The sequence below is a fragment of the Chelmon rostratus genome, chromosome 20 (assembly GCF_017976325.1).
Source record: "Chelmon rostratus isolate fCheRos1 chromosome 20, fCheRos1.pri, whole genome shotgun sequence".
NCBI lineage: Eukaryota > Metazoa > Chordata > Actinopteri > Chaetodontiformes > Chaetodontidae > Chelmon > Chelmon rostratus.
In genome coordinates this window covers 15,676,157-15,702,799 of record NC_055677.1, presented here as the reverse complement: position 1 = coordinate 15,702,799, position 26,643 = coordinate 15,676,157, and the positions used below count along the sequence as shown (strand labels likewise).

The window sequence follows — 26,643 nt, the reverse complement described above, 5'->3', positions numbered from 1 at the left end:
GGAGTACAGTGTGATTTGTAGGTAAAAGGTCTTTTAAAAAGTTCATGGCCCGCACCTCTAATCCACTTTGTAATGAAGTGCAACAGGAACATGCATTTAAATATTCCTGCTGGTGAAAGAAATGCCATATCGGTCATCTCATACCTAACTTATAAGTTCAGGGAATGTGCCTCAGTAATGTCCCTGATGCACTCAGTTACAGACAGAGTGCTTGTTGTTTTTACAGAGGAAATTCTGCCAGGACGGATATGGTGTAGCTCATATCAAAGGTTGGGGTTTCCAGTGCATAAATCCAAGAGATTAAATGGTCCATATGACACAGCAGCAAGTAAGCCCCAGTGTCTGACCGAGATCAGTGCAACATACGTTGGATGATATGACATCAGGACTGGCATCCTGCACCCAGTCATTTGAGGCAGCAGGGCTGAAAATACCAGGCCCTGCTGTGCAGCTGCAATCGGAAAAAGGGCAAAGTCTCGGAATGGGTGGCCCAGCGTGTCCTATCGAGGCAGCTAGCTGGGTTGATTCTCCTGTTTTGGACGCTTTCAAACCTATAGATTGTTCGCTGTGGTTCAGATCGAGGACGAGTTGGTAAACATGACGCCTTTTCTCCTCAGTTCAGTTTCTTTTCATACAGAAAAAAAATTCAAGCCAACCAAAATGCATCACTGAAAGCAACGTGAGTGTGTTTGCTCTGCTTCACTCTAACTCGCTGGTTAAATGTGTGGGAGTGAGAAAGTAAACATAGGAAGAGGGTCCTATCTGCCAAATATCAAGAGGGCAGCTTATTTCATTGCTAGTCCAGGTCAGACCTCCATTGGCTCTTGGATTAGCTGCTAGCAACTGTTGATACCGCTCATGGCTATGGGAGCAGTTTAGCTCAGACTTGCAGAGTGTGGCTTATAGTTGGGTCCGATTGATGTCAGTTCATGTTCCTACCACAGACGCACCACTTCAAAATGTGTTTCAAAGGAACTGTACCAAGGGGAGAAGTGAAACAGTGCCCGATTCAGCCAGACTAAACAGCACGAATGGTGCCAAAAAGCCTTGTTAAATCTAACTGATAGGTCACAGTGATTGGACTGTTTAATATTCACAACCCCCTCATGATATCCCCTCTAGAGTTTCCCGTAAGGATTCTAATGGTAGTTTCCGCAGGGTTGGGGACAACATAAAGCATCTTAATACAGTCCAGCATCCCACAGATTTAATTCTGCACTGGTGCCAACGTTCAGCACCAGTGCAGGAAGGAATGTGGCCTCTCTGCAGAGAGGTGAAAGTAAGGATGGATGTGTAGCGTGTCTGACTTTCACGCAGGAAATCAGGGATTGTGTCCCATCACAGACCTGTAATTAACATTTTTGTTTTTATCAACTGTAACCACAATGTTCCCTAACCTCAACCAAGTCTTTCAGTTCATCAGTCCCTAGCTTTAACAGCTTCAGTGCGCCTTGGCATAGATTCTACAAGTCTATTGAACAGTGGGACTCCCTTCTCCTGAAAGATATCCCCTCATATGCACTGTCCAGCACGGCCCAACAAGGTGTTCAGCTGGGTTGAGCTCGGACTGCAGAGGCCATAACACGCCGTGCCCTGCACAGAATCACATATCCAGCTTTTTTCTTGGCAGGTGACCCCAAAGACAGACTTTTCAATCAAAAACTGAGGTGGATTGCTCACACTGCCTTAGTGCCAAATGGTTTGAACCTGCACATTTCACTCTGACTCACTCACTTCGGTGAATAAAGGCCAGGATAATGAAATCAAGTGCACTGCTCACAGGAGCCATGAAATGTCTGCTTTTGTATGAGAGCTAATTATTCATCAGGGCTGCACTAAAGATTAGTGTGGATATATATGAAGAAGCAAATCCTTTAAATGGCTCTCTCATTGTTCCTTTACAACCCCCCCTCCCTCGTTTAAGATATGGCACAGGCAGGCACCCTTGTGAAATGACTCTAAGCCATTGTTCCTGTGTTATCCGAAAGACACGAAAGGCTAGTTAGTGCTGCCTTTGATAGAGATGCCCGCCACCATTTTAACATTTGTGTTATCAGCGAGGCAGAGAATTACCGAGGCTTGGACGGGAATAAAGCCACTCGATCCTCTGTCTGGCTCGCTCCCTCTCTAGGAATAAAATAATAATAATGTGCAGGGATTGTAGGCTTATCTCGCTCCATTGTGTCGCAAAACTTTTCGAAAAAGGGGGACATCTCAATACACTGTGTGCATAAAGCATGTCAACCTCCTGGACCTGACAGCGCTGCGTGCATTCCTCACAGGGCAACACAATGATTCGCCAGTTCTGTCTTCGAACAAGCAGATGATAATACTAGTACACGAAAATTCAGATTTCACCACGACTACAAAGAAGAGCGAATGAATGCTGGGGATGCTGCTAATGCCGATGCATGGGAGGTCTGACCAAAGTGTACACTGAATACAGTGATTAAGTCTGCAAAAAACTTTAATCAGCACACTTGTTCATTACCCCAGCAGTGGAATCTCACAGGCGTTACAGTAAGGTGAGGCTGAGGAGCAGTGGGAGGCTCTCACTGAGCCGCTCGCCAGCTCTGATGCCCCCAACAGGACGGAAGGCTCATGAGCACAGAGACCGGCTGCTGGAAGCCTCCGGTTATTGCAGTCAACTGAGCTGAAGCAGCAGGGAAATCAAGCATCTTGTGCCAGGCTTAACCCTTGAGGCCCAGCGATGGCGGTTAGAGGAACTTTCAGCTGTGTGAGAAGCAGGCTTGAATTTTAGTTTCTGTTCCCCCTCTGTGGAGACTTGCACAGTGAGGGAAAATATGAATGGATGCGCTCACCAGAAGTTTTGCTCTCGCCGCTGGAGCTGTCCAGTTTTATAATCAGCTGCATCGGACAGCAGACATTTGTTGTGGCATTTTCCTATAATTTTCAAATGAGTATTTGCAGTAATGTAGAGGATCATTCCTGATTCGAACTTTGGCGACTCTTCCCCCCAAAAGAATATTGCTTCCTAAGTTAGACCTATTGTTAGATCCTGAATCCTCCCCTTCCACCTCTGGTGCAGATTCAACAGTAAACACATGCCATCTTACATTTTAATTTGATTACCATCAGTCCTGAATCATTAATAATGACAGAGGTTCATTTATTTGCTTATTTGTACAGGGTTTGGTGGCTTGACACCTCTAGCTGGTGTCACATCTCGCACCTATGATGTCACAGGTTACGAAATTATGGTCAAAATGGCACATGCTGTAATTCAAGTCAGTGTGTGTGTATTTTTGCAGGCTGAAGTGTGTGACAGGCAGCTTCTTTGCTCAATGCACACAATTGTTTACCTATGATATCACTTCAATAATCCAATATTAGGAAGAGATTTACTGTGATTTTGCTCCCTTATATAACATATAGAAGTTCTATAGTTTGTCTTTAGGGCAAATAAAGCTAAGATAGACTTTATGTGAGTGATCCAAAATTTTACAAAGATGGATTTCTGTCAAATGGCTCAGAGTCGCCATCGGGTTGGCGCATTTTATTTGTAATGTGACTCTGTGATGAGCGGCCACAGGCTGGTAAAGAGAGAGAGAGGCAGCTGGGTGAAATCTGCATCTCGACTGCAGACACACACCCCTCCACACACACTCTCTCTCTCTCACACACACACATGCACGCTAACAATCACGCGCACCCGCGTACTCATCCCTCGTAAAGGGGCGTGTTGGGCTGGCAGGGACTCAAACCCTCTGCATTTGCATCAGTGAAGGAGCCGAGAGCGGCGGCGCACGGAGAGACGGACCGGGAGGAGAAACTTATATTAGATCCAGCAGGACTTTTCTCTTTCTCGACATTATACTGTCCATCTCTTTTGATATTTCTGGGACTGTCTGTTTTTCCCTCACACGGGCCGGATTTCACTTGTGGCAGCGCTGAACGAAAGGGAACGGAACAGGGAGCGACACCCGGACAGATCAGCGGGGAGGAGACCAGTCTGTACGCGGAGGGGCGAGCGAGTCTCCGGGCATCGGCTGTGCGTCTTTGCGCGGTGGGGACCCAGGAGGGAGCTGGACTGCGCTGAGGTTCTACCCCGGCGTCAGAACAAAACAAAATAAAGAGGGTTTGGGGAAAATAAGTTGACTCGCTTCTGTGGGGCTCCGGAGAAGATCAGCTGTCATTTTAACAGAATCTGAGGAAGCCTATCGGATCGTAGCCTGCTCTCTTCTCCACGCATGCTGGAGGTGGAGAGAGGAGGGCTGGATGCCTGCGGGTTCGCGAGTCCTCAAGACGCAGGTGAATGCAGCTGTTTTTTATTGTTCATTATGATACGCACAGAGGTGAGAGAAACACTGCTGCGTTAAAGTTCACTGAAATTCCAGTTTGTCATCATGTGCAGTTTTACAAATTCGGCCGCTTTCATCCCACCATTGTTTTCCAGTCCTTTTATTTTAATGGTTTAAAATGCAGACGTTACAACGCGAATATCGCAACAAATGTTTCTTAATCGTGTGTTGCCTTGTTTGTGCAGTTCTGCCGTTCAGGACTGTACGCGCCGTTTGCTGAACACAAGCCGGCTCCGTTCCGTTTTTGTGCAGTGTGACCCAGTAAGGGCGGCCTTAAGTAAATGTGTCGAGGCTACTCTAATTTACGCTTTAATTGATTTCCCTTAAATTTCAGAATACCGGCCCCATGCTGTCACTGCAGTGGGGCAGGCTTTAACAGTCAGCGCATCTGGATAGCTGCTGGTGCATAAAAGAAATCCACCAGGACTAAGGGGGGGGGGGAAACCCACTTTCTATTATTTAGCTCCTGAGGAAAAAAACTGGGCCTATAATAAGCACTGCAGTACAGATATGCTTCCATTTGAACTGGCACAATTTCACAAAATATATCCCATTTTGTGTGGTGCCATCCCAAATGATGTTTTGTGATGTCCACGGAGGGAGTCCTGTTGTGTTACTACAGCTCCCATTAATGCCTAGCTCCTTTTTGTAAGAGATGAGAGAGGAAGGAGGGAGGGTGAGCGAGTAAAAGAGAGAGAGGTGAGGAAGAGAGAGAGAGAGTCATGTCACTTAACGGACTGCTGGTGCTCTGTGAGTCAGTGTGCAGCCCCGCTTACATATAAAGACACAGGGCTTTTCCCACATAGGTTGGCTATTTGTAATCAGGCCAATCATCAACCTCTCCGACTCCCCACTCTGAGCCTATAGAAGCAAAGTGGTCACAATTTGGGGAAGGGGTGTACCCGTGCCTTTATAGGCTTGTTTGTATCAGCGGCAGCGCGTTAAAACAGATTTTGGAAACGTCGAGAGCGCACGGCCGCAGCACGCCTTCCTAACCCGCTCACATCCCCGTCTCTCTCCTTTCGCTCCACAGCCGAGGATTACCTCCCGCCTTATCATTTGACCAAGTGAGAGCGCCGAAGGAGCGGGCCGTTTCTTCACACATCTCGCGCTTTGGCGTCTTTGGAGAGGATATGGCACGGGCGGCGCTGGAGAGAGGAGCGCAGCCGGCACAGGCGAGAGGAAACAGGAGCTGAATGACAGGATGCCAGCGACCTGAGCCCGCTCTCAGATCAGTTCCAGCTTCGTTAAAGGGGACACTTCTGCTTTATTTTGTCGGGTTAAGAGGAGGAGAGGAGAATACTTGCCAAAAAAATCTGTTGGAGGAGTTTAATTTCGGCGTTTTTTTTTCTTTTTGTATGCGTAATTTTATTTTTTTGGTGAGAAAACAAGGATGCATTGTGGATTAGTCTTTGTCCTGTTCATGGGAAACCTTTTGGTGGTCAAGGCTTTCAAAAACGGTAAGTGTGACATCTGATATCTATATAAATAAAGCTTTTATGTACTCTGCAAAGCTACTAATCCCGATATTTTTTTTAAAGATTAGCCTTCTCTGATCTCCGCTGATCTTTTGGCAAACTCGCGGGGCGCTCACCTGCCTGTTCTGCCAACACCTAAAGAAAATTCCTCCTATGCTGTTTCTACAGAGACTTAAACATTATTGCTCAATAATGACTTTATAGACTATATCAGAGCTTTCTTTAATCCTTATTTTCTATGTTTTATTTATGATATTCCTCTTATATTAATGCCATACACTGTATGACAACGAGTTGTGAGTTTTTGTGACTAAATTGCTGTTAAAGGCATTTTTATCTCCCATCATGTCACTAAAATATTCCTAAATATGTCTATGTATTAACTCAATTACGGTTCTTTCAGAGACTTGTTACCCGTAAAAAGCTCTTTTTAGCACACCTGATTGAGTGTGACTTCAACCCGTTTTTGTTGGAGCAGCTGTCGGTTGAAAGGTCTGTGTTTTTGAGCTGCGAAGTTCAAAAAGTCAGCCCAAACTTCCCCATGCTCCACTCTTACGGCATTAGTTTCGTTTCTACTTTGTGCTCTTGTTCCTTGTTCTTTTTATTCCAATTGCACTGTTTTTCAAGAGGTTTGTGTGTGTTGGTTAGAGCAGCAGCTGGTGGAGGCATTTCTAGTAAAAAAGATGAATCCACGCATAAATAAAGATACATGTGTAAGCGGATCCAGGATTATTCCTCTTAAAGATGAAGTTTAAGGGAACAGACGGTAGATGCTTGTGACTTTTGGCTTCGGCATAACAAAACTTCTTTTGAAGCTACTGCATTTAGACTTTTTTTTTATTTGGATCGCTTCTACAGCTCTGGCAGAACTGACCTGAGAGCTGCTGCTTTTCTTATTTTATTGTTATCTTACTTTGTAGGAACTATTCCTTCTTACATCTGCCATGAAATTAAACAGTCATCTACTTCATAAGAGCTCACTATAAACAATATTCTATTCTACTGGACTGAATATTAATATTATTAATAATAAACTATACTTAATTCCACTAATAAATAAGTTCATACAGTAACACGGATGTTTTGGTCCAGTTTATTTGTCTTAACCACTTTAACTCTGTGGAATGCTGTTTTTTTTTGTTTTTTTTTTGTTTTTTTTGTTTTTTTGATAGATGATAGACCAAATTTGAAAGGCGGCTTTCGTTTGTTTCCCCCGGTTAAGCGCTCTCTCCACTCCCCTCTGCAGATAAATGTGGAGGCAACATCAGAATCTCAACCGCCAACTACCTCACGTCGCCCGGATACCCCATGTCTTACCCCCCCTCTCAGAGATGTGCGTGGGTGATATCTGCGCCTGGTCCTCACCAGCGGATCCTCATCAACTTCAACCCGCACTTCGATCTGGAGGACCGGGAGTGCAAGTAAGCGCACCGAGAGTCTGCGAGCATGTGTGTGAGAGACAGATGTGCTTTTTGGGGGCCCGTAGAAAAACTTATTCGCTCATGATTTTGTCCCTTGTGCCCCGGTCTGATCGAAAGTAGATCCAAATATTATTTATTTCTTTTTTATGCAAACAGAAAAATGGGTGGATGACTCAACAGCGTTGCCTGGGAAACTTTTCAAGGCCCCCAGACCTCTTTCTGGGGACCACTACCACTATGAGAGGCTGCACACACCTGTATGATATTATAACAGATACCATGAATTCATGCGTGTTCCTGTGAGCAAGCGTGTGTGTGTGTGTGTGTGTGACACTCAGTCCCCCTTTTCCCTCATGTGCTATATATTGCACATGAAACTGCGCCATCTAGTGTCCGCAGGCTCGCTGAAGCCGTGTCCGTGCAGTGCTGCTCTGGCACCACACAGGGCAGCAGGAGTGTCCCACCCCTGCCATTTGGCTCAGGAATGTCCTCGCTCCTCGTCTTTGTGGACTGAAGTCAGCAGGGTATCACGTTGATTGCATCTGATTTGATCTGGAGGCCGCTGAGGAAGAGCTGCAGGTCCAAGAAACTCACCGGAGGCCATTAGCTGTGGCTCCTTTATGCACTGCAAGAAAAAAAAGCGAGCCATTTAGTTCCATAATTCCTCTTAAAACCCCATTACTCGCCGAACGAGTGAGAAATTCCAAGAATGGGTTACCTCGAATGAACAAGCCTCGGCTTATTTTAATTAGGCAGTGAGTCTGTTAGTGTCAGGGTTGAGAATCGAGTGAAATTATCTCACTCATCTGGGTTCTTTTGCTCGCTTTGATTCAAAAACTTGGTGAAATTGCCCTTTCAAGGTGAATCTCCCAGTGACAGTTAGTTACTGATCCTTATTTGACTCGTAAGCCGCGAGCTGTCGCATCCAACAAAGGGCTAAGCGGCTAACCTGTTGTCAGATAGATAGTTTAAGCCGATGAAACCAGAGACAGACAGTAATGTGATGAGCCTGTGTCAGTGTGGGTGCCCCGAGGTGAGCCTTGCCTGGGCAGACTGCCTCTCTCTGATTGCCTGTCTGTGTGTGTGTGTGTGATTGTGTGTGGTTTTTGTGCGTGTGTCGGTGCCTCTGTCGGCTCTGTCTCAGCTGTTTGTTTACGCTGCAGGGCTCGGGAGAGAACAGGGCTTTGCTGGATCCTGTTACTGTATCCCCGCTCCACCCAAAATCTGGACCCTACGCTTCTTTTGTCTCCCTCAGTGGCCGTTGTGTATGTTTGCAGGGTTTGCTCTTTTAATCCGGGATTTCAGTCCCACTTTAACCTTTTTCTTTACTGCCGTCTGGGATTTATGGCAGGCTGAACGCCGCCGTCCTTTAAAGGCTGGATGCTCCTTGTCACTTCTTTAGGGTCTGATTTCAGCACCAGAGGGACTATTAAACTGTCCGAGATCCTGAGTGAGAAAGAGAGAGCAAGGAAGGAAGAGGGGGGTTAGCGGCAACAATGCTTGTGCTAATCAAATTAGGCAGGAATGAATTTCCTGTGTCTAACCACACGCAGTAAAGAATGAAGGAAAGAAAGAAAAAAAAAGAAATTTGGTCCCTGCAGGCTCATGGAAGGCCGTTTTCTTCCAGGTTGAAGAGAGGGCGGGCTTCCAGTTTAGTGATCCATCAGAGTATCATTTACAAATTAGCTCTGCTCTTTCATTTTAACAGCCACTGAATTGGCAGATTGTGGATTGCCAGTTAATTGGCTGTTCATAAATTTGTTAGCAGATGAAGTTTGTTTGGTGGATGCGTGCTTGCATCTGTCAGCGTCTCCCTGCCCTCCGTGCACTTTTCCTTTCTTTTGCCTCCACCTTGCTCGCCTCATTCAATGCATTTGGAGCCGACACAACCTTTGTATTACCATTAAGAGCTCGCCTGGGTTATATGCTAACAAACGGCACCAAGACGGCTGTGAAACGCAAGTCTCCGATTCATGTGGGTCACGCAGACATCGCACTGACTGGCTGACCTGACCTACAGCTTTTCCCTATTTTTAACTGGGTGTACCGTTTCATTTTTAATGTTTTTAATGGAGTGGTTTTCATGGGACTTTAGCTCCACTTCACAATGTGTTCCACCTTGTGCAGCTTTGCTTTGGCTCTAGCCAGACAAGCCATGACATGAAGTCCATTTGCCTTTTTCCTTCTTTGCTTTAAATCATGGCACTATGTAACATGAGGGTGGGTTATTGTGCTAATCGCTGACAAGGCATGTCATAGGTAACTCGATTACGGGAGTCGGAATAGTTACTTGTGTATCTGCAGACAGTAGTTGGGTGTGATTTGTGTTGGAACCGTCAGGCTCCCTTTCGCAAACTCCACTCACCAAGTCAGCCCTTACATAATGGAAACTGATGAGAGCCAGAATGGCTTCCTTATCTGATGGACTGGCAGAGTGGGTGGAGGTGGAGGGGGTGGGGGCTACAATGCATGCTTCAGTGCACTGCCTTGCAATCTAATTAGTGGGTAAATGGAACACACATGCACCACATGTTCCCCCAACATGGCTGTTATCAGCAAACCAAACAAGAAGCACTCAAAGTGGTGCTCGTAAAAAGAAAAACAGCCTTTTCTGAGTGGAGCTCGGCCACAGTGGTGTTGTTGCACGTGTGTCCTACCCTTGACAGGTTTGTTTGGGGAAGTGCAGAGGCCTGTATCCTGAGAGCTGGAGGAGGAAAACACTTCATCACAGAGATAAGGAGACTAAGTGAGCCCTGCCATTCTGAATGCAGAACGTGTTTACCTTTCACGCACCGCTGTAGACTTTCACAGAGTGGAGTTTCGGGGGCCGCCCTCGCCGCTCTCGCAGCTAATGAAGTTTGAGGCGAAGGCACAGCCCGCATCAAGGCAAATATTTGAAGTCGGTTCAGCTCTGAATAGCAGTGGAATGAGCAAGCTAAGCTCAAGTGAAAAACTGAAGTAAATAGATATGCTGTTGCTCCGCGTTCCCTGTTCCTCTGTGATCCGATAAGGCTTGTCAGGCTCGTCTGCGGCAGCGCTGCCATCTGAGTGCAAAAAGTGACAGGCAGGTTTCATGTAAGGCAAAGTGAAGGGCAATTTATTTAATTTGTGAGACTGTTTAGAAATCTGATAAAGTTTGAGTTTCCAGTTTTGAACAGACCCAGAGAATATTTCATCCTGAGCTTCGGGCTGTTCTCGCCATCTCCTCCTCCCCCGCTGCCTCAAAGAGGAGAGCTGACTTTCTATAGATATGATGCACTCCTGACAACATTATGAATCATTGATGCCACTGGATTTGCTGACCAGACCAAAAAAACAGTCCCTTCTTCAGCGCACTGAGATCCCCTGCAGCCAGTCAAGGCTGCACTGTTTGTTTTGGAGGAGCAGGAGAGAAGGGTTAAAAACAGAGGGAGAAAGAGGATTTCTCCTCTCTCTCTCAGCCCTCCCTCATTTCTTTGCTTTTCTCTCTGTCTGGATGGTATTTTTCTGGACCCCACAGAAATTCCAGTGTGACAGCCTGCGCAGTAGATGGAGGGGAGGGGGTTCAGATTGGATGTATGGTATGGTGGTACTAGGCAGCGCAGATATTTGAGGAATGCCTTCTCAAGCAGCCCTTTGTGGAGGGGATAGAGGGGAAAGTCAGCGAAAGCCTCCCGCCTCGCCACGCTTCAAAAAGGCTGCAAGCGCCCCCCTGCCTCCAGGTGCCTGTAGCTCAAAGCTTGGAGAAGCACTCTTTTCCTCTTTTTAATTGTAGCCCTCTTCTTGCTGTGTCCCCCTGCCCGTTCCGCTCCGACCTCCCGCTGAGCTGCCCCTGTGGAGCTGCTTGGCCTGCTGGGAAGGCAAACATTCTCTGCTGTGTACCCTCTACAATAGACATCCTGCCCCCTCCTGGCATTCCTGGCCAGGCCCGGAGTCCACAGATGACTAACAGGAGCTTGGGGAAGGGGGAGCGGGGTATTAGCCTGCACTGGATCTATAGTTGGCTCTTTCTTTGTCATGTGGAATCCCACTAACTCCACTCGTGGTGTCCAACAAAGAGTGCCACCTGTTTCCAGGAAGTGAGATCCACACTTGGCCACTTTCCCCAATTCCCCTGTTACACTTCCACCTGAATAGCGTGCAGCAGCTCCACACTAAAAAGCAGTGGAGCTTCACAGCTGGGGAGTGAGGAGCGATAACTCCCGGCTGGATCTGAAAGCAGCTCCCACTCCCCCCGTCACTCCCCTCTCACGCTCCTCGGCAAGGCAACCGTGGGCAAATAAGGAGAAGCGGGCTGTGCGACCGTTTATCAGCCGTTGTCATGGAGGAAAATAAATAAGCAGGAGCGCAACAGGAGCCCTTTCTTAACTGGCCTGTGGAGGCGGTGGCTTTTAAAAAAGGGAAGTGCTGTGACCTCCGCGGCCGAGGGGACGGGGCTCTGGAGTGACAGGGATTGTTGGAGATACTTACGGCCTGTTAGCGGCCGTTTATTTCTGTCGTCGATGTGTGCTTCTTTTCAAAGTGCGTGTCAGGGAAGCGTCTGTGCTGGCGGAGTTCAAAGCGGCGCTGCAAAACAGGCACAGCAAAATAAAGAGTGCGTAGGGTGACACAGCTTCTTTTAACTACCAGGTTTGACAAAAGCAGCTGAAATTATGCACCTGGTATTTTCCACAGCAATAGACTCCCACAGCTCATAACAATGGAAATCAAATTACACCTGAAATTACATTGAAACAGTGTGCCTTGAAAAGCTAGTCTGTCAGCAGCATATCAAAAGCAATCCGCTTTGAATGTATCTTGTTTGCACTTCACAGCAATTATACCAAACCTTATTTTGTCAGCATGGTAAAACTTCCACAGACGAGCACTCTGCATCTTGAATTTCTATTTACAACACATCATCCCATTTGCTTACCTGCGAAATGTGGCCACTAATGAGGCAGGTGAGCCGTCCAAAGCAAGCGAAAGCGGCGGTGCTGATAAATGTTAAGTGTTCACCTTGTTAATGAAGCAGAGGGCGGAAACGAGAGGACAGCAGACAGAGATGTTGCATCAGAAAGCCGTTGACCTTCACTCTCATTACATTCGCTCCTCTTCTTCACCTCTTTTCAACATAAAGGGTTGCTCCCTGGCTAATGAGCAGGATTAAAGTAGGCCTGTGCACATGCAGTATGTGTGTGTGTGTGTGTCTGCGTGACCGTGGGGTTGAGGGTCTTTTTTTTTTTTTTTCCATCCACCGGTGAAGTGTTTCACCTTGGCCGCGGCTTGGAAGGGCAGCCTGATTGAAAAGCTTTCTGGCCGTGGCATCTGCCATCCTCCCCGCTGCTCTGTCACCGCTTTGATTCATGCACAACCTGACCACAACCGGGAGGCGAGCCACTCTACCTCGCAGCGGGAGGGAGGTCCACTTCACAGCGGAGGAGTAGGAAAAGGAGGAGCAAGGGAGGGAGAGGAAGAGAGACGAGACGAGGCCCGTGCTCATAAATAACCCACTGGATTTCAAGCCTCGGTCACATATCTGCTGCAGCACAAAAGCATCGCGCGGTCTCACGTGTCTGCCTGTTTTGTTTTTCGTCCCGATGTGGGGGTTAGCGACTCGTGTTTGCCAGGGATTGAGTGTCACTAAGCTGATTCTGGCACACGGCTGGTGAATTCTCTTCTTTTTCTTCCTCTTCTTTTTTCCTTTCCAGCCCCAAACCAATAGAAGCTTCCCTATATGGAAGTTTCTTGTGGAATGGAGCCGCGGCCCACACAGCTCAGAGATGTCAGTCGGCATGCTCTTTTACTTTTTATCCAAAGCAGATTGCTCGAAAAGGAGCCGCATGGAGATACTCGTGATTAGGGGAGTACATTTGGTAATCTCAGCCCTCTATCTGGACAAACATCTATTGATTGTAAGAAAATTCATACTCATTTTCCTTCCAGCGCCGATGAAAAAGCATTAAACACTGAGGCTATGATTCAATTATGCGTTTCTGTTTCCAAAGGACAGTTGGCAATAAGTACCGTCTCCCCCTCTCTCTGTCTCACATAATATAATTAGCAACAGGTTTTCGTCTCTCGCCTTTTTTTCTTTCCATCAAATGCTGATTTCTCAGTTCACGGGGCTGTATGGAAAACAACAAGCAGTGACAGGGAGGGTGGGTGAACGGGGAATAATTTGAGTTCATGATATGTGGGTGGCAGAGCAGCGGTCAGGGGTGGATTGCTTTCAGACAGTACCTCCCAATGTCTTACTTATCCACCCGTCCCCTTGTGGAGAAAGGAAGGAGAAGAGGCTGTTTAGTTGAATTGATGAGGGAGTTCTGGACACTTTAATACAGCGTGTCCAGGCTTGTCAGATATGTTTCGTTCAGTGGTCTAACCTTGAATGGGGCTCGTGATTTTGATTGATGCGGCCATGGTCCTACGCGGCCTGTTTGTTGCCCTAACGCCCTGGTGCTTACAGATCCGCGACGGTTGGCAGGTGGGGCGGGGGCTCAGCAACCACGTGGTTCTTTATTCAAACAATCAAGCAAGTCCCTAGAGGGGCTCCGGGTGACGCAAAGTTTGTTTGCAGGCAGGTAGGAAGTCAAGCCAAGGGCCCTGCGGTCCCAGTCCCAGATCCCTGGGGTCATTTTCAGTCAGCGTGTTTGCGCACAGCAGGCTGTCGGCTCAACGTTTCTCTGCCACTCAGCGCGCTGTGATTCGGCCAGGGCGGCAAGCAGACAGTGATTGATGGGGCGGTACCCCACTGCTCTCTGATTGAGTTAGAGCCACTCACAATTCCTCGCTTTGTTTGCTCTTTCCTTGATCCCTCCCCGCTAAATTGCCGACATTAGTTGTGGTCTTTCTTTTTCATTCGAACCACCACTGCAATTTTTTTTTCTCACGCCTTTATTTCTTTTGTTAGATGGCAGTAATTGTAAGAAAGGATTGTAAATTCAGCCACACAGCAACCTTTTGTGGCATTATCACAGTAGGGTAGTGCTGAAAGTGCGTACCTCTGGCGCCTGTCCAGCCTTTCTGGGATGACCCCTACCTACACAGAAATAAGTGACAAAAAGGCCCCTCTCTTCCATGTATACTTCAGTCTCCCAGAGGTTATCACCACAAAGGAGAGGGAATTGATGCTACCGGACAGACAGCCTCAAGTTGGCAGGAAAGTTTGATTGTAGGGCCAGTAAATGGAAGAGTCACCTTGCCGTCCGAATGCTGGCAAGGGCTGGCCGGCCATCAGCACTTAGATCGGCCCTGTAACGCCGAGCATTCAGCCCTTCTGCCCACCACCACGGAAGAGATGCACCACTTGGCACGAGGCCCTCACAGCACGGCCTATTTGGCTTTCAAAGTGCTGCATCATTGGAAAATCTGAGTTCTTCGCACACAGCGAGAACAATGCAGCCTTGAATAAAATAAAGGATGTGGTTTGAAACGGTAGATATTGCCTCCGAGGGCTGAGCCACATTCAAAGGAAGTCTGGCTTCAACGGATCAACTGGCCATGCTCGCAAATATGTGGCCATTAAAAAAAACTCCCCCCTTATTTATTTTTTTGTCTTGTCTAAAAGTTAGCATGTGGTTTAAGGTCAGGTGGTTGCTGCTGGCTGTTTGTGCATATTGTATACACACTCAAGAGGACAATCCCAGTCCTCTGCAACAGGCCCTCTCTCAGGGCCTGTTCTCAGCCTCCCCTGCCCCCAGCCAAGTGGCTGCATGTCCAGCCAGATGACCGGGTCATGGAGTACCCAGCCCAGACTGCTCTCTGACCCCCCAACCCTCCAGCCGCCTCCACAGACTGCAGGGAGGACAGAGAAAAGAAAGAGGAGGGAGAACGCTAAGGGGGACGGATGGGGCGTTTAATTGAATAATTCCCAGTGCAGTTATTACTGCCATTGCCCTCGAGCTTTCTCGCCGTTGTGGAGCCAAGTAAAAGAATCTTAGAGAAGGAGAGAGTGCACGCTTTTGCAGGATTCATGTTGTCACCTGTTAGCCAACTACCTCTATCAGCTGTTTGCACCATTTCTCTCTTTTGTTTCTGCTCCTGTCCTCCCTCTATCAACCACTCAACTCGCATTCCTTCACACTCGTTCTCTATCTCCCTCACCAGTCTGTTTCCTTTTAACCCACCAACACCGCAACCCCGCCTGCCGCACTCTTTCTCTCTTCCTTCCCATTGTGGAGACGAGAGTTTTGAGCTGCACCCAAAAGCTTTACCTCTAGCTGACCTCAGCCTCAACTCCCCTCCTCCCTTCCCTTCCTCCTTCTCCTCTGCTCCTCTGCTCCTCTTCCCTCCTTTGAATGTGCTCCTCGCACACACAGCTCATTACCCGGCGGGGAGCTCCGCTTGCTTCCCGCGGCATCAGAAACAGATAGATGATTGCCTTTGAGCATGTTGCTCCATTTTGGGGAATGCACATTGTTTTTTTTTTCTGTCATCAGCCTATGAAATGTGAAATGATGTACCGCTCTTGGCTAATTTTAGTTCCATGTAAAGTTCAGTAGGTCACTGGTTCAAGGCTGTTGACAATTATTTCCATGTTTCCTCGTGTTTCTTCTTGCCACATGGTTCCAGCATGCCGGACCTCAATCATGTACATCCTACACATGTACTCATGAACAGGATATCCCGCAATAGTCTGTCCCCTAACAAGCACCCCCTTTTTGTGACATACACAAAATAAATGGGATGCAGTTCTTGGACCCTCTTGGACGAGTATCATCCCAGTTCTTCTGAAAGTTAACTCTTTGGAGTTTAGGATCAAATCAAACAGAAATTACACAGACTGAATCATCAATTCAGTCATTTTATGAATTCCTGTGAACGAAGCTGAGGGTTATGGGCCTATGAGTGTTCATTATACAGTAGGTTGAGATGAAGCAGCCTATCTCCCCCCCTGCAGGGTGTGTATGTGTCCATGCCACTGAGCCTCGTAGGTGACCCAGGGGGGTGAGTAGGCGACAACAGCAGTGCGGGGCTAGTGCGTTTAACAAAGACAGTATACGTGTCGGCCCTGCTGTGCCACATCGCCCCCTTCCTCCCAGTGCCCTGTTATTTTTACCCTTGACTTCTCATTGTTGGAACGACGGCGTTTCATCTGAGCCGTGCCACAGACCCCTGTGGAGGACTCTCTCTTCGCTCACCTCTGCCTGCCCCTCTCTCCTGTGTAATCAGAGATCCTCTCAAATGTCAAGGTGGGACAAATGGGAGCCATTCCCTCCTGTAATGGCCCCAGAAATGGGCTGGAGTGCTTCTCTTTCCCTCCCTCTCTTTCTCCCTTCTATCTTTGAGAAAAGACACAGGTTTTTTCATCCTTTCTATCTTATTGGCTCACTTTCTTTCCTTATATTTTTCAGACTTCTATACCGGTTTCCTGCTTTCCTTTTTTGACCCTTTGTAAGTTGCATCACAGAGTTTCTGGCTTTGTTGATGTTAAACCCTCTCATGATAGGGCGTATGAATGACATTACATAATAGCGCTCAGTCATAATTAGCATATAATAAGGCCATTACTACACTGCGGCTTTACTTCTATGAGGCATTTCTTAGAAATTCACCCAAAGGGTCGGTTGCTTCATTTGCAAAGCATACATTTACATGTGAATATTCATATCAGCGCACTGAGATGCATCTAGAGCGCTGCTTTTATTTCCGAAGCTCGGAAAGCAGGGAAAAAATGCTAAATGTGTATTTCCATTTTGCCATGGGCAGTTTTCTAATTAACATTATGGTAACAATATGTGTGGTAGGAAAAGAAATGTGGCTGGATGGATATTTTCAACCCCGCTCACAACAGCAGCTGCTATCTACAGCTTTGATAGATTCTTGAACTTAACACATCAGAAATGCACTGCATACTGATGTATTTTCACTTACTGAAAACTCCCTCACATAATAATAATATTATCCTAATAATATATTATAATTCCTATAATAATAATATTATTATTAAAATTGTAGCTTGTTTTGTACTGCATTGATACATGTGTTGAGGCACTTTGCATGCCAATAAATGCTAAAGGCTTATGATTTTCCATTTTAATTTTAAAAAAGGACTTATTTGGAATATTTTAAGAATTAATCACTTTTTGCATTATTTTTTTTTAAATGCTGACAAAAATAACATGTTCAGTTAGCAAAAATGTAAGTGGAAATCATGATTAAAGATACACCTCGCAATGCATCAACCATGTATTGTTTCATTAGTTAATTTTATGTATAATCAGCAGTTCATTTATCCACATTTTAGTCTACAGTGAAGACCATCTTCACTGTGAAATGCAGAGAGTGTTATTTTCAGGAATCACAGTAACTTTTGGAACGCATTAGAATTAAGTTTTAAACCAATAAAAGCCACTTTAAGAAATATATGTATGTTTTGACTGATGATAACACTGAGACCTTTGGTTATTGGTATCCTCTAGTCAGCAGTGTTAGGCCTCAAAGACCAATGACTATTTAACAGGGTGCAAATGTACTGCATAAACTTTCAACTACGAAAAAGGTCAATATGATGACTGAACAGATACACAGCTCTGCCCTGTAGGCATGTCACAGTTGCTCATGGGAATAGGAAGCAAGTCAGCTGAACATATTTCAGCATCGCCAGGGTTCAAAGTGCATCAGGCCTTACATGTGAGGTGAACACAGGGGATTTATACAGCCTGCTAACAGTGGTAGCTTTGTGGCAACCCTCCTCCCGACACCCGGTCTAAGGCCTGAATATACTCCCATACTCCTGTGTACGAGCAGTTGAGAGCACCACAGACACGCAGTAGTTCTGTTGATGCTAATTTCTGGGGCCCACGTGCAAGACGTGTTCCACACATGTGCAGACGTATTCTGCACAACAAATTTACATCACGAGAACCCTCACGGATGTGGAAAGTACAATTTCAGCCTTTGTCACAGGGGTGTGAGCTCGCTCTGTGCTGAGCAGAAAGGATCCCCCCCTTTGGACCGGAATGCTCCCCCGTCAGTCTGTGCTCATACTTCCGAATAAAGGATTATTGTGCGTGTTGCAAAGGGAGGGGGATGCAATAATTGAGTCTAAATAGCCAAATTCATTAATTTGATTGTTGGCGACAGCAGATCTCTCGACAGTGTAATTAGGACAGCTAATGGATGGAGGCATGCTAAATCCATCAATGCTAATGATAATTGCCGTTCAGGAAAGCGAACATGCTTTACAAACGTGTGGCCGAGGCCACCGCAAAATCACAAACAGCCAGGGAATCTAAAAATATGAGTCTAACCGTGTGGGGGTGACACCCAGAGAGGCCGGTTGGACGGGTGCAGCTGAGCCGCCTGGGCGGGGAATATCCATCTTTTCATCCATCTTTTTTATACCTTCCCTCCATCCATGTGGCAGGGTGGTGTTGAGCAAAGCAATCATGCCCTTCTCCCCACGCTGACAAGGAGCCACTTCTGAACCCATCAGCTCTGATTGGTTGGTGGTTTGTCCCGCTGGGTGGGTCACCACGTTCTGAGGCCTTCAACTCCTGCAATAATTTTGTGCCGATTCAGAAGTGGAGACACATCGGTGGTGAGGAGGATGGCTTGAAAAAAATCTCCTCATTTCTTTCACGTCAAGCTTCTGTTTTGACGATGAGATCTGGACCTTCGATGAAAATCTTAACGTTAGCAAGTCAATTAGGGTTAATGTTTCCTGCTGAAAACATTAAGATGCAGACGCGGTTTACTGCCTCGGTTTTTTCCTACTTCCTTGTCTGTCCAGGCATGCTGACGCTGGGGGTCATTACAGCCGGACTGGGCCCAAGGAGAAAGGGAACCTGTTATTCTAGAGTGGGTTAATGAATGTCACATTCACGCGTGAGGCGGTATGGGAGGGAAAGTAGAGAAAGAGAGGCCATTTTATTTCAGCAAGGTATGTCCCCTCCAGGCTCGTAAAAAGTAAGTCAGCTTGTCTCATGCCCCCTTGTACAAACGTTAATGATATTTTTCTCGAGCCCCAAGTGACAGTTTGTTAGCCGAGACTCGTTAACACGTGAAGTCTGCGGGCCAGAGTTTTCTGACAGCCGACAACAAAGTCCTTTTTCCTGCTAAGTCCCCTGGGCCTCACAGAGCTGTCCCGAGTCCGTTGTTTAGGCCTTTCCACTTGTGTTACCCAGAGATGTTTTGACATGTTGTCGGTGGCGTGTTTTTGTGCGATAGCACGTTAAACTGTGACAGCCACAGAAAGAGAAATGCCAGAGAGAAGTGCCGGGCGTTTGTTCGATGCACAGCTGAAGCAAATGGAGTGATAGCAAAGGAAATGCTCTTGTTCTGGGGGGGTTCCACGGCATGCTTGAGCTTATAAACAGTCTGATTAAGAAATCTAACCAATTGTATGAGGCTTATACAGTCTGTCATAGCGTTATTCCGTTGCCTCAGATTGTATTGCTTTTGTAGAACCATATCAAGTGGACATTTATAGAGGGAGGACAGATTATTTCCATGGGAAAGCTTCGGGCAATATAACTGTTATATTGTTAGGCCGGTGGTTTGTCGCCTTCTCTTTGGCTTTGCGAGGAGGGCTAATGTTCTTGTTTGACACTAGCGGATTGCTTTTTCTCTGTGCCTGAAGAAAGAAGGCAGGCTAATACATTTGAGTCGGTGAAGCGAAGGTCGTTGAGAATTACATTCAGCAACCCCCCCCCACCCCTCTCTTTTTTCCCTTTAATTTCCCCACTGGATTGGCAAACCGTTTTCACTATTAGCACTGTGGTAGGGAGCTCACTGTGTGTGTGTGTAATTGTCTGTGTGTGTGTGTGTGTGTGTGTTGTGGTGTGCTGCCAGGCCCACCCAGACCTAAGGCAGATTAGATGGATAAATAGGTGCACAACTCAACTGGATTGTATTGTCATGAGGAATAAGAAGAACAACAACAGCAGTGATAGAAAATCACCACAAAGGCCCCCGAGAGGAGGAATCTAAGTTTAACTTGGCAGGTCAGGAGGACATGGATGAGAGGCAAACCCCAAATCTGTTGGACTATCCGGGCCTTGAAAGTAGGTCATGTTCATGTTCTGCTTTTATGATGCTGCAAAGAGGCTGTTAACTGTCCCCTGTCTTCCCTGAGGACTCGCTACCCTACAATGCGAGTCCCCACAGGTGTTCACACCAATTGATTAGAGCTGCATTTAACACGGCTAGCAACAGGAGAGCCTTTGCAAGGCGTCAAACTGCCCCGCCAAGCGTTTCTCATAATGTCTTCCAGATGATAAGGGCCTGGATAGATATGTGTTAGCAGAGCAGAGCGCGTGGACCCACCGGCGCAGAACCGCTGGAGCTCTGGCTGACACACCAGCCATTTAGGCACAAATAGAGACATTTTCGAGAAGGAGGTCTCTTCTTTCTTTCCTTCCTCGCACAGAGAGCACAGCGAGGACCCCCAGGGCGTATTCCCTCTTCCATCTGCATCCTCTCTCCTGCTGCGCCGCCTTTATGAGGGGCCATCCAAGCTGATGGCGTGCGATGCAGGGTAAAAATGCAATAAACAGCTTTTGTGGAAGTGTGAGGCGTCGGAATAGAAATGAAAATAAGAGTATTCCTCTTGTTTGGGTGGTGAAAAGTGAGTCAGGTGAAATGAAAACACTGGGTGACTGGCATCTGTTTATGTGCACACACAAAAACATGCTAGACTGTACACAATGTGCATAATGCTCTGCAAACACATGTAAGGTTCGCATGCACACACAAACAGCAAAAGAGCACACGCGCACACGCTCGCTCTGCTCCTTCAGCTGTACTGCAGCGTGCTCTTCTCTCCGTCTTCATCTCAGTGATGCATCTCAGCATCAATTTTTTAGGCGTCTGGCAATGCTCAGCTTTTGGCAGTTAGATAGCTGCAGAGACAGAGGCTCTGAGGTGAATTATAAGCCTGCTGATAGAATGGAGCGGGAACACGAAAAGATTGATGCTCTCTGTTGTGTGCTGGGAACCAAAAGATGGAGAGGAGAGGAGAGGAGAGGAGAGGAGAGGAGAGAGGAATCAGGAGAGGTGGGAGCCTCGAAGCAGAGAAATTGATTGCACAAACGTAAACAATTGGGGAAGAAATCTTACTGCTGCATCTTCCTGAAATATTCTTTCAATTTATGTGCATGAACACTGCCCATTTCTCTACAGGCAGAAACATGTAAGACTTCAACCAAAATTTAAAGTCCATTCGAAATTTAGAAAACGCCTATACTGTGCTAATGTATACTGTTCGCCTTCCTCTCAGTGAGCAAAATAAAATTAAGAGCGCAGCAACTCTAACTTCTGTTTTTACTGCAAAATATGATGTTTTTGTAGCTTTGGTTAGACTTAAAATGATAAATATTGCCTTTGTGGTAAAACTAAACAATGACATCATTACAGCAGAAAAGAAGCCTGATCCCAGCTTCAGGGGAGCCCTTTAAACTAAATAATGAGAGGCATTTAGCTGCGAAGGGGGGGGGATAACATTGTAAACACCATGTGAAACTAGTATTTTTTACTGTGCTGCAGCTGATAAAGTAGCTCTAACAAAGTGGTGCTTGTCTAAGCCGAGCTGGGCTGTTGCCACAGCTGGTGGCCCGGTGTGGAGAGAGAGAGAAGACCTGGTCTGAAATCACAGCACAGAGAACTGAAGAGAGGCCAAACAGCTCAAGCAAGAGGTTTAACGGAGGAAGCAGCAGAAAAGACAGGACTGTATGGGTGTGGATCCCCGGAAAAGAGCTCTCAAGAGCAAAAGCCTATCAGGGCCTGCTGGTGTTTTTAGACAGACAGCAGCTTTCAGTCCAGGTACCAAACCTTTAACCCGAGACGCTGAAAGTTTAAAGCAGAGAAAAAGAACAAGAAGAGGCACTTGATGCATGCTGACAGCTCCATATCACCTCAGATCACTCCATCCGGGCAGAAAGACCAGTGAAGTCATCCATCCACCGCACCTCCTCAGGGGACCGAATCTCAAGGAGTGCCACTTCTGTCCAGTTCCACATTTAGTTTCTCTCCGTCCTTCCCGCTCACTAGCCGACTCCTGCTAACTCGATTTTCTGTTTTACAAATGCATTTTTTTTTAATTTGAGGCAGGGGAAGGAAGCCATTTTTCTAGAAAAAGGTGGCAAAGGGTGCATGTGGATACAAGTCAGGCCCCACCCGAGGGATTTAGCCCACCCTGAGCCATCATTCAAAGTGTAAACCGCCTTTTTGTGTGAAATCCTGTGCATTAAGTGAATTCAGAATCTCTAAGGAGACGTGATGTTTTGACAGTAATTTGGGAATCAAGCTGAACTATGAAAATAGGCCCCTTTGCCCAGAAGGCACATATTTTCTGAGGAAGGAGGAGACAGAAAGAGCATGTGTGTGTGGCTGACTGTGCCTGCACACCTGCTGCACATTATGCTTACATACAACAGAATTTATTTCTGTATTTACAGTGTGTGAAGAGCTTCTTTTTTTTTTTCACCTGCTCTCTGATGAAGATGGAGGACCATCGCAGCGGGTCATCGTGGTTTGGGCGGGAATATGTTCTCTAAGTGGCCCGCAGAGCTGAAAACTTGGCGGGAGCGGGCGTTATGGGCAATTAGGAGCCGTGGAAACCTGAACCGAAATCTGCTTTTGGAGCGATGCTCGGGCCGTCGCTCCCAGTCAAAACACAGCACGGAAAAGTCATCTGAACCGTCATGTGGACGCACACACATTCACACGTACAGGCACTTGAGTGAAAACCACAGCTCAGATGCGTTTAATGTACGCTCTTAACAAGCGCCTGAAAATATGCACACACACACACACACACACCCCGATAACCAGAGGCTGTTTAGACCACCCTCGTTGCCCAGTCACTCTAATTTCTCCTCTACCAGCTTAAGTTTCGCGTGCCAGATTCCGTGTGTGTGCGCGCATCATGGCTCCTGTTCCCAGTCCTATTTCAAACATGTTTTCCTCTTTTGCTCTTAAACTCTGCACCGACCCAATTAGGCGGCTGCTCCCTTCAATAGCCGTGGGTCTGAAATTCCATTTGAATGTTGTGTTTAAGTGTGTGTGTGTGTGTGTGTTTAACAGCTTTAACACCTGCCCTCTCTGTACACCAGCCTAAGCCAAAGGCCGAGATATTAACACTTTCAATTCATATTCTCTCTTATACAGCAGGTACACACACACACACACACACACACACACAGTCAGCGTTTGGTTAAAAGAGGAGATAAACAACTGTTCAGATGGAGTTCAGTAGTTCAGTAGTCAAGCAGTTACGTAAACCTGACCTCAGAGCACAAAGCCTCTGCAGTGTGTGTGTGTGTGTGTGTGTGTGTGTGTGTGTGTGTGTGTGTCTGCCAGGTCGATATAATGAAAGTATAGCATGCCCACCTGTTCTCAGAGTTTTAACCTGAGACCTCATTAGTACACAGTGTTTCATTTCCACTACATTACCTGCACAATATGCTGTGTTGCTCTGTGTTCATGTGGTCCTCTGAGTATAAATGTATGTGTGTGTATGTGTGTGTGTGTGTGTGTGTTTTAACAGTAACAAATCCAGTTTACCTCTGCAGGAGGAGAGCAAGAGCAACTAAGAAAGAGTGAACGAAAACTAAATCTGAAGGAAAAAAACAATGTTTTCCAAGGCAGCATGAGACTAACGCTGCCCCCCGTTCTCTCGTCTTGTACAGGTATGACTACGTGGAGGTGCGAGATGGCGTGGATGAGAGTGGTCAGCTTGTGGGGAAGTACTGTGGGAAGATCGCTCCCTCTCCGGTCGTCTCCTCCGGAAACCAGCTCTTCATCAAGTTCGTGTCCGACTACGAGACGCACGGAGCGGGTTTCTCCATCCGATATGAGATCTTTAAGACAGGTGGGTGGCCTAACACAGCTGTGGCTTCATTTTACCCCGACTGTTTGAAACGCCATTGAAAATACAGACCTTCAACCTCAGCTGTGGTTATTATAGAATTTTATACATCATTAATATATTTTCATCAAAATTAAACAGTTATTATTCTAAGATGAAAACACTGCAGACACAGCTGGTGTCAATGTGTTGCACTGTATCTGTCAGGTTTAGGACCACCTTTCTCATTAACCTGTATATTGAAGATAAAAGTGGGCTGACAAACCTCACCACAAAGTCCATTTAGTAGCTGTTCTGGAGCTTTCGATCGCACCACACAGTCACCCTCAGCAGATGGACTTGGACCATCGTAGGCTTGTAGATGATCTAAAAGCTTCTGAACAGCCGCTAAATGGACCTGAGGTGAGTTTCTTTTCCACTACTGTTCCCAAGATCAAGAGTGGATTTTCAGATATTTGAAGTGGTTTTTCCATAGATCTTTTACTCCGCCTGCCATCTGCCGTTCTAGAAAAGGCTTTAGTAGAGTGCACTCTCCTGCTACGTAACAGTGAAATGCAGCGTAGAAGCCCCAAAAGGCTTCTGCTTGTGATGATCTCTTTAATTAATTGCACAAATATCCCAAAATGAAAATGGTAATGATTTATTGATATTTTAATGTTTGACCTGACCTCTGAAAGTAGCTATTGACTTCTTGGTTTAAGTTGAGGCAGAACTGTTCTAAGCGCCACATCACAGACGATTCCAGTCTGATTTATCTTTAGCTGAAACTATCACACATGATGACACAGTATGAAAGCTGGAGGAATAATTCGTATAATGGGACAAAAAAAAGGAGCCTCTCCATCTAATTTCATGGTTTGTTTGTGATTTAGTCGAGGCACCAGAGCGTCAAATTATGCAATCACAATATGGCAAGCAATATGCTCAATTCAAAACCAATGAATCATAGTCCCATATGTTCCATAAATGTAGCAGTTTTATCTGGTGTGAATTACTGTACAATAAGCGAGGGCATAATTTGCCAAGCATTGATTCAACAAATGTTTTATCTGCCTGGTTTATTGTCAGATGGCGGTCCACTGCAGGCGTATGAACCTGCCATTATAACCACTGATTATGGGTTGTGGAGAATGTGCGCTTTAGCCACTGAAGTGCATTTAAGAACGGCTTTCGCCTCCTTTTGTTTCTGAGTGGTGTCCAATCAGTTTGAGGTTCCTTCCTCGATGTTAAAACTAAAAATAAGAGCTTTGCGTAATTTTAGCCAGGAATCAGGTATGATAAACCACAAATATCCTCAGGGGATGTCTGTCTTATCAGAACACAGCAAAACAAGAGGGAGAATTTCCTGTTGGTTAGCTGCCTTCCTTTGTTTGGACAGGGAGGAGGAGCAGGAGGAGGCGGAGGACAGCACATATCTGGAGTGTGACTAGTAGGCAGACAGGTGCTACAGGCTCCACTTTCATTAATTAACCTTAACAGCAGTCTATAGGACGCCCCCCACCAGGGACCTTAGAGACATGATGAATGGCCCTGCAAGGTCCCTCCTTCCTTTTAATCTGGCCCAGTGTGTGTTTGTGTTTGTGCGTCTGGGCCCGTGCGTGTCGCCATCCCGGCAGGGCAGCTGGTGGAGTATGGGTCCATTTATGAGATCAAAGCGACGCTCCGCCCCGACATATGCAAACTCATCCACACACGCTGCCTCGTTCCTCTTGATAGGCCAGTTAAATCTACTACATTCTTCCCATGATTAGCTCGGTATTTCCCAGTCTCATCTGTGAGCCAGGACTGATTATAAATGAGGCGTGTTAGGGGTCCAGTGGCGATAAGAAATGAAACTGCTGAGCAAACTCCGCAAGGCGCTGATATATGAGGAAATACGGATCTATACAGATGATAGTGTGGATAGAAAGTAGAGAGTCAGGACGAGAGAGCTAGCTGCTAGAGGAGCTAGATGAGAATCTAGAAAGAGTTTTTGCTTATGGAATCCAAAGTGGAATCAGGGCCGGGGGGGAAAGAGGCCGCAGGGATGTTGCTGTAGATTAAACCCAGGACAGAACTCCTTCGTCTGGGTGTTTCTGCATCTAGCGCCATTCCCCCCGCAGACGAGAGCACCATGGGCGCGCCGTCGCTTGGATCCAGACCCTCGTTATGCTTCGAATTTACTCTGTGTTTTGACTACTGTGGCGCCGGCCGCCGCCAGGAACAGGGCTCTGAGATCAATTAACAGCCCCGTTTGTGAGAGCGAGAGAGAGAACCGAGCGGAGAGAGAGAGAGAGATTCAAAGCTAGCTGATTAGTACAGCTTATCAACAAGCAGGGTATTAGCTGGGAAAACATTGTGTTGGCTAACACATGTAACGTTAATGATGATACACAGATGCTCTGATAACGGATGGAGGAATGGGAGCCTCGCACTTCTGCATGCCAATGAAGGAAAATGCAAAGAATGCAGGCTGTTTATCACTGTGACGATAGCCCTGGAGATCATTGGCAGTCAACCCCCGGGATCGGTGCTGCCTTTCATCTGGGGTTAGATATGAGCAAAGGTCACATGGAAAGTAAATATACCCACAGAGCAGACATATGTAAAGTCCCCTCAGGGATCATGTGGCAACAAGTATGTTTGCGTGTCCAGGTTTACCCACTTAAGCT

At 46.6% G+C, this 26,643-nt stretch overlaps 1 protein-coding gene across 3 annotated transcripts in view; it reads left to right on the top strand.

Annotated features, from left to right (window-relative positions):
• The first annotated feature begins 3,754 nt into the window (after positions 1-3,754).
• Positions 3,755-26,643, top strand: part of nrp1a (neuropilin 1a) — a 57,391-nt gene continuing 34,502 nt past the window's right edge. For 2 of the 3 annotated variants that reach the window (XM_041961315.1, XM_041961314.1), the window contains exons 1-4: positions 3,755-4,272; positions 5,356-5,782; positions 7,047-7,221; positions 23,814-23,995. In XM_041961315.1, coding sequence (XP_041817249.1) covers positions 5,716-5,782; positions 7,047-7,221; positions 23,814-23,995 — 424 coding nt within the window. In that variant the 5' untranslated portion in view covers positions 3,755-4,272; positions 5,356-5,715. Of the gene's footprint in view, positions 4,273-5,355; positions 5,783-6,438; positions 6,567-7,046; positions 7,222-23,813; positions 23,996-26,643 lie in introns of those variants that run through there. The other variant, XM_041961316.1, reaches the window with a different exon arrangement.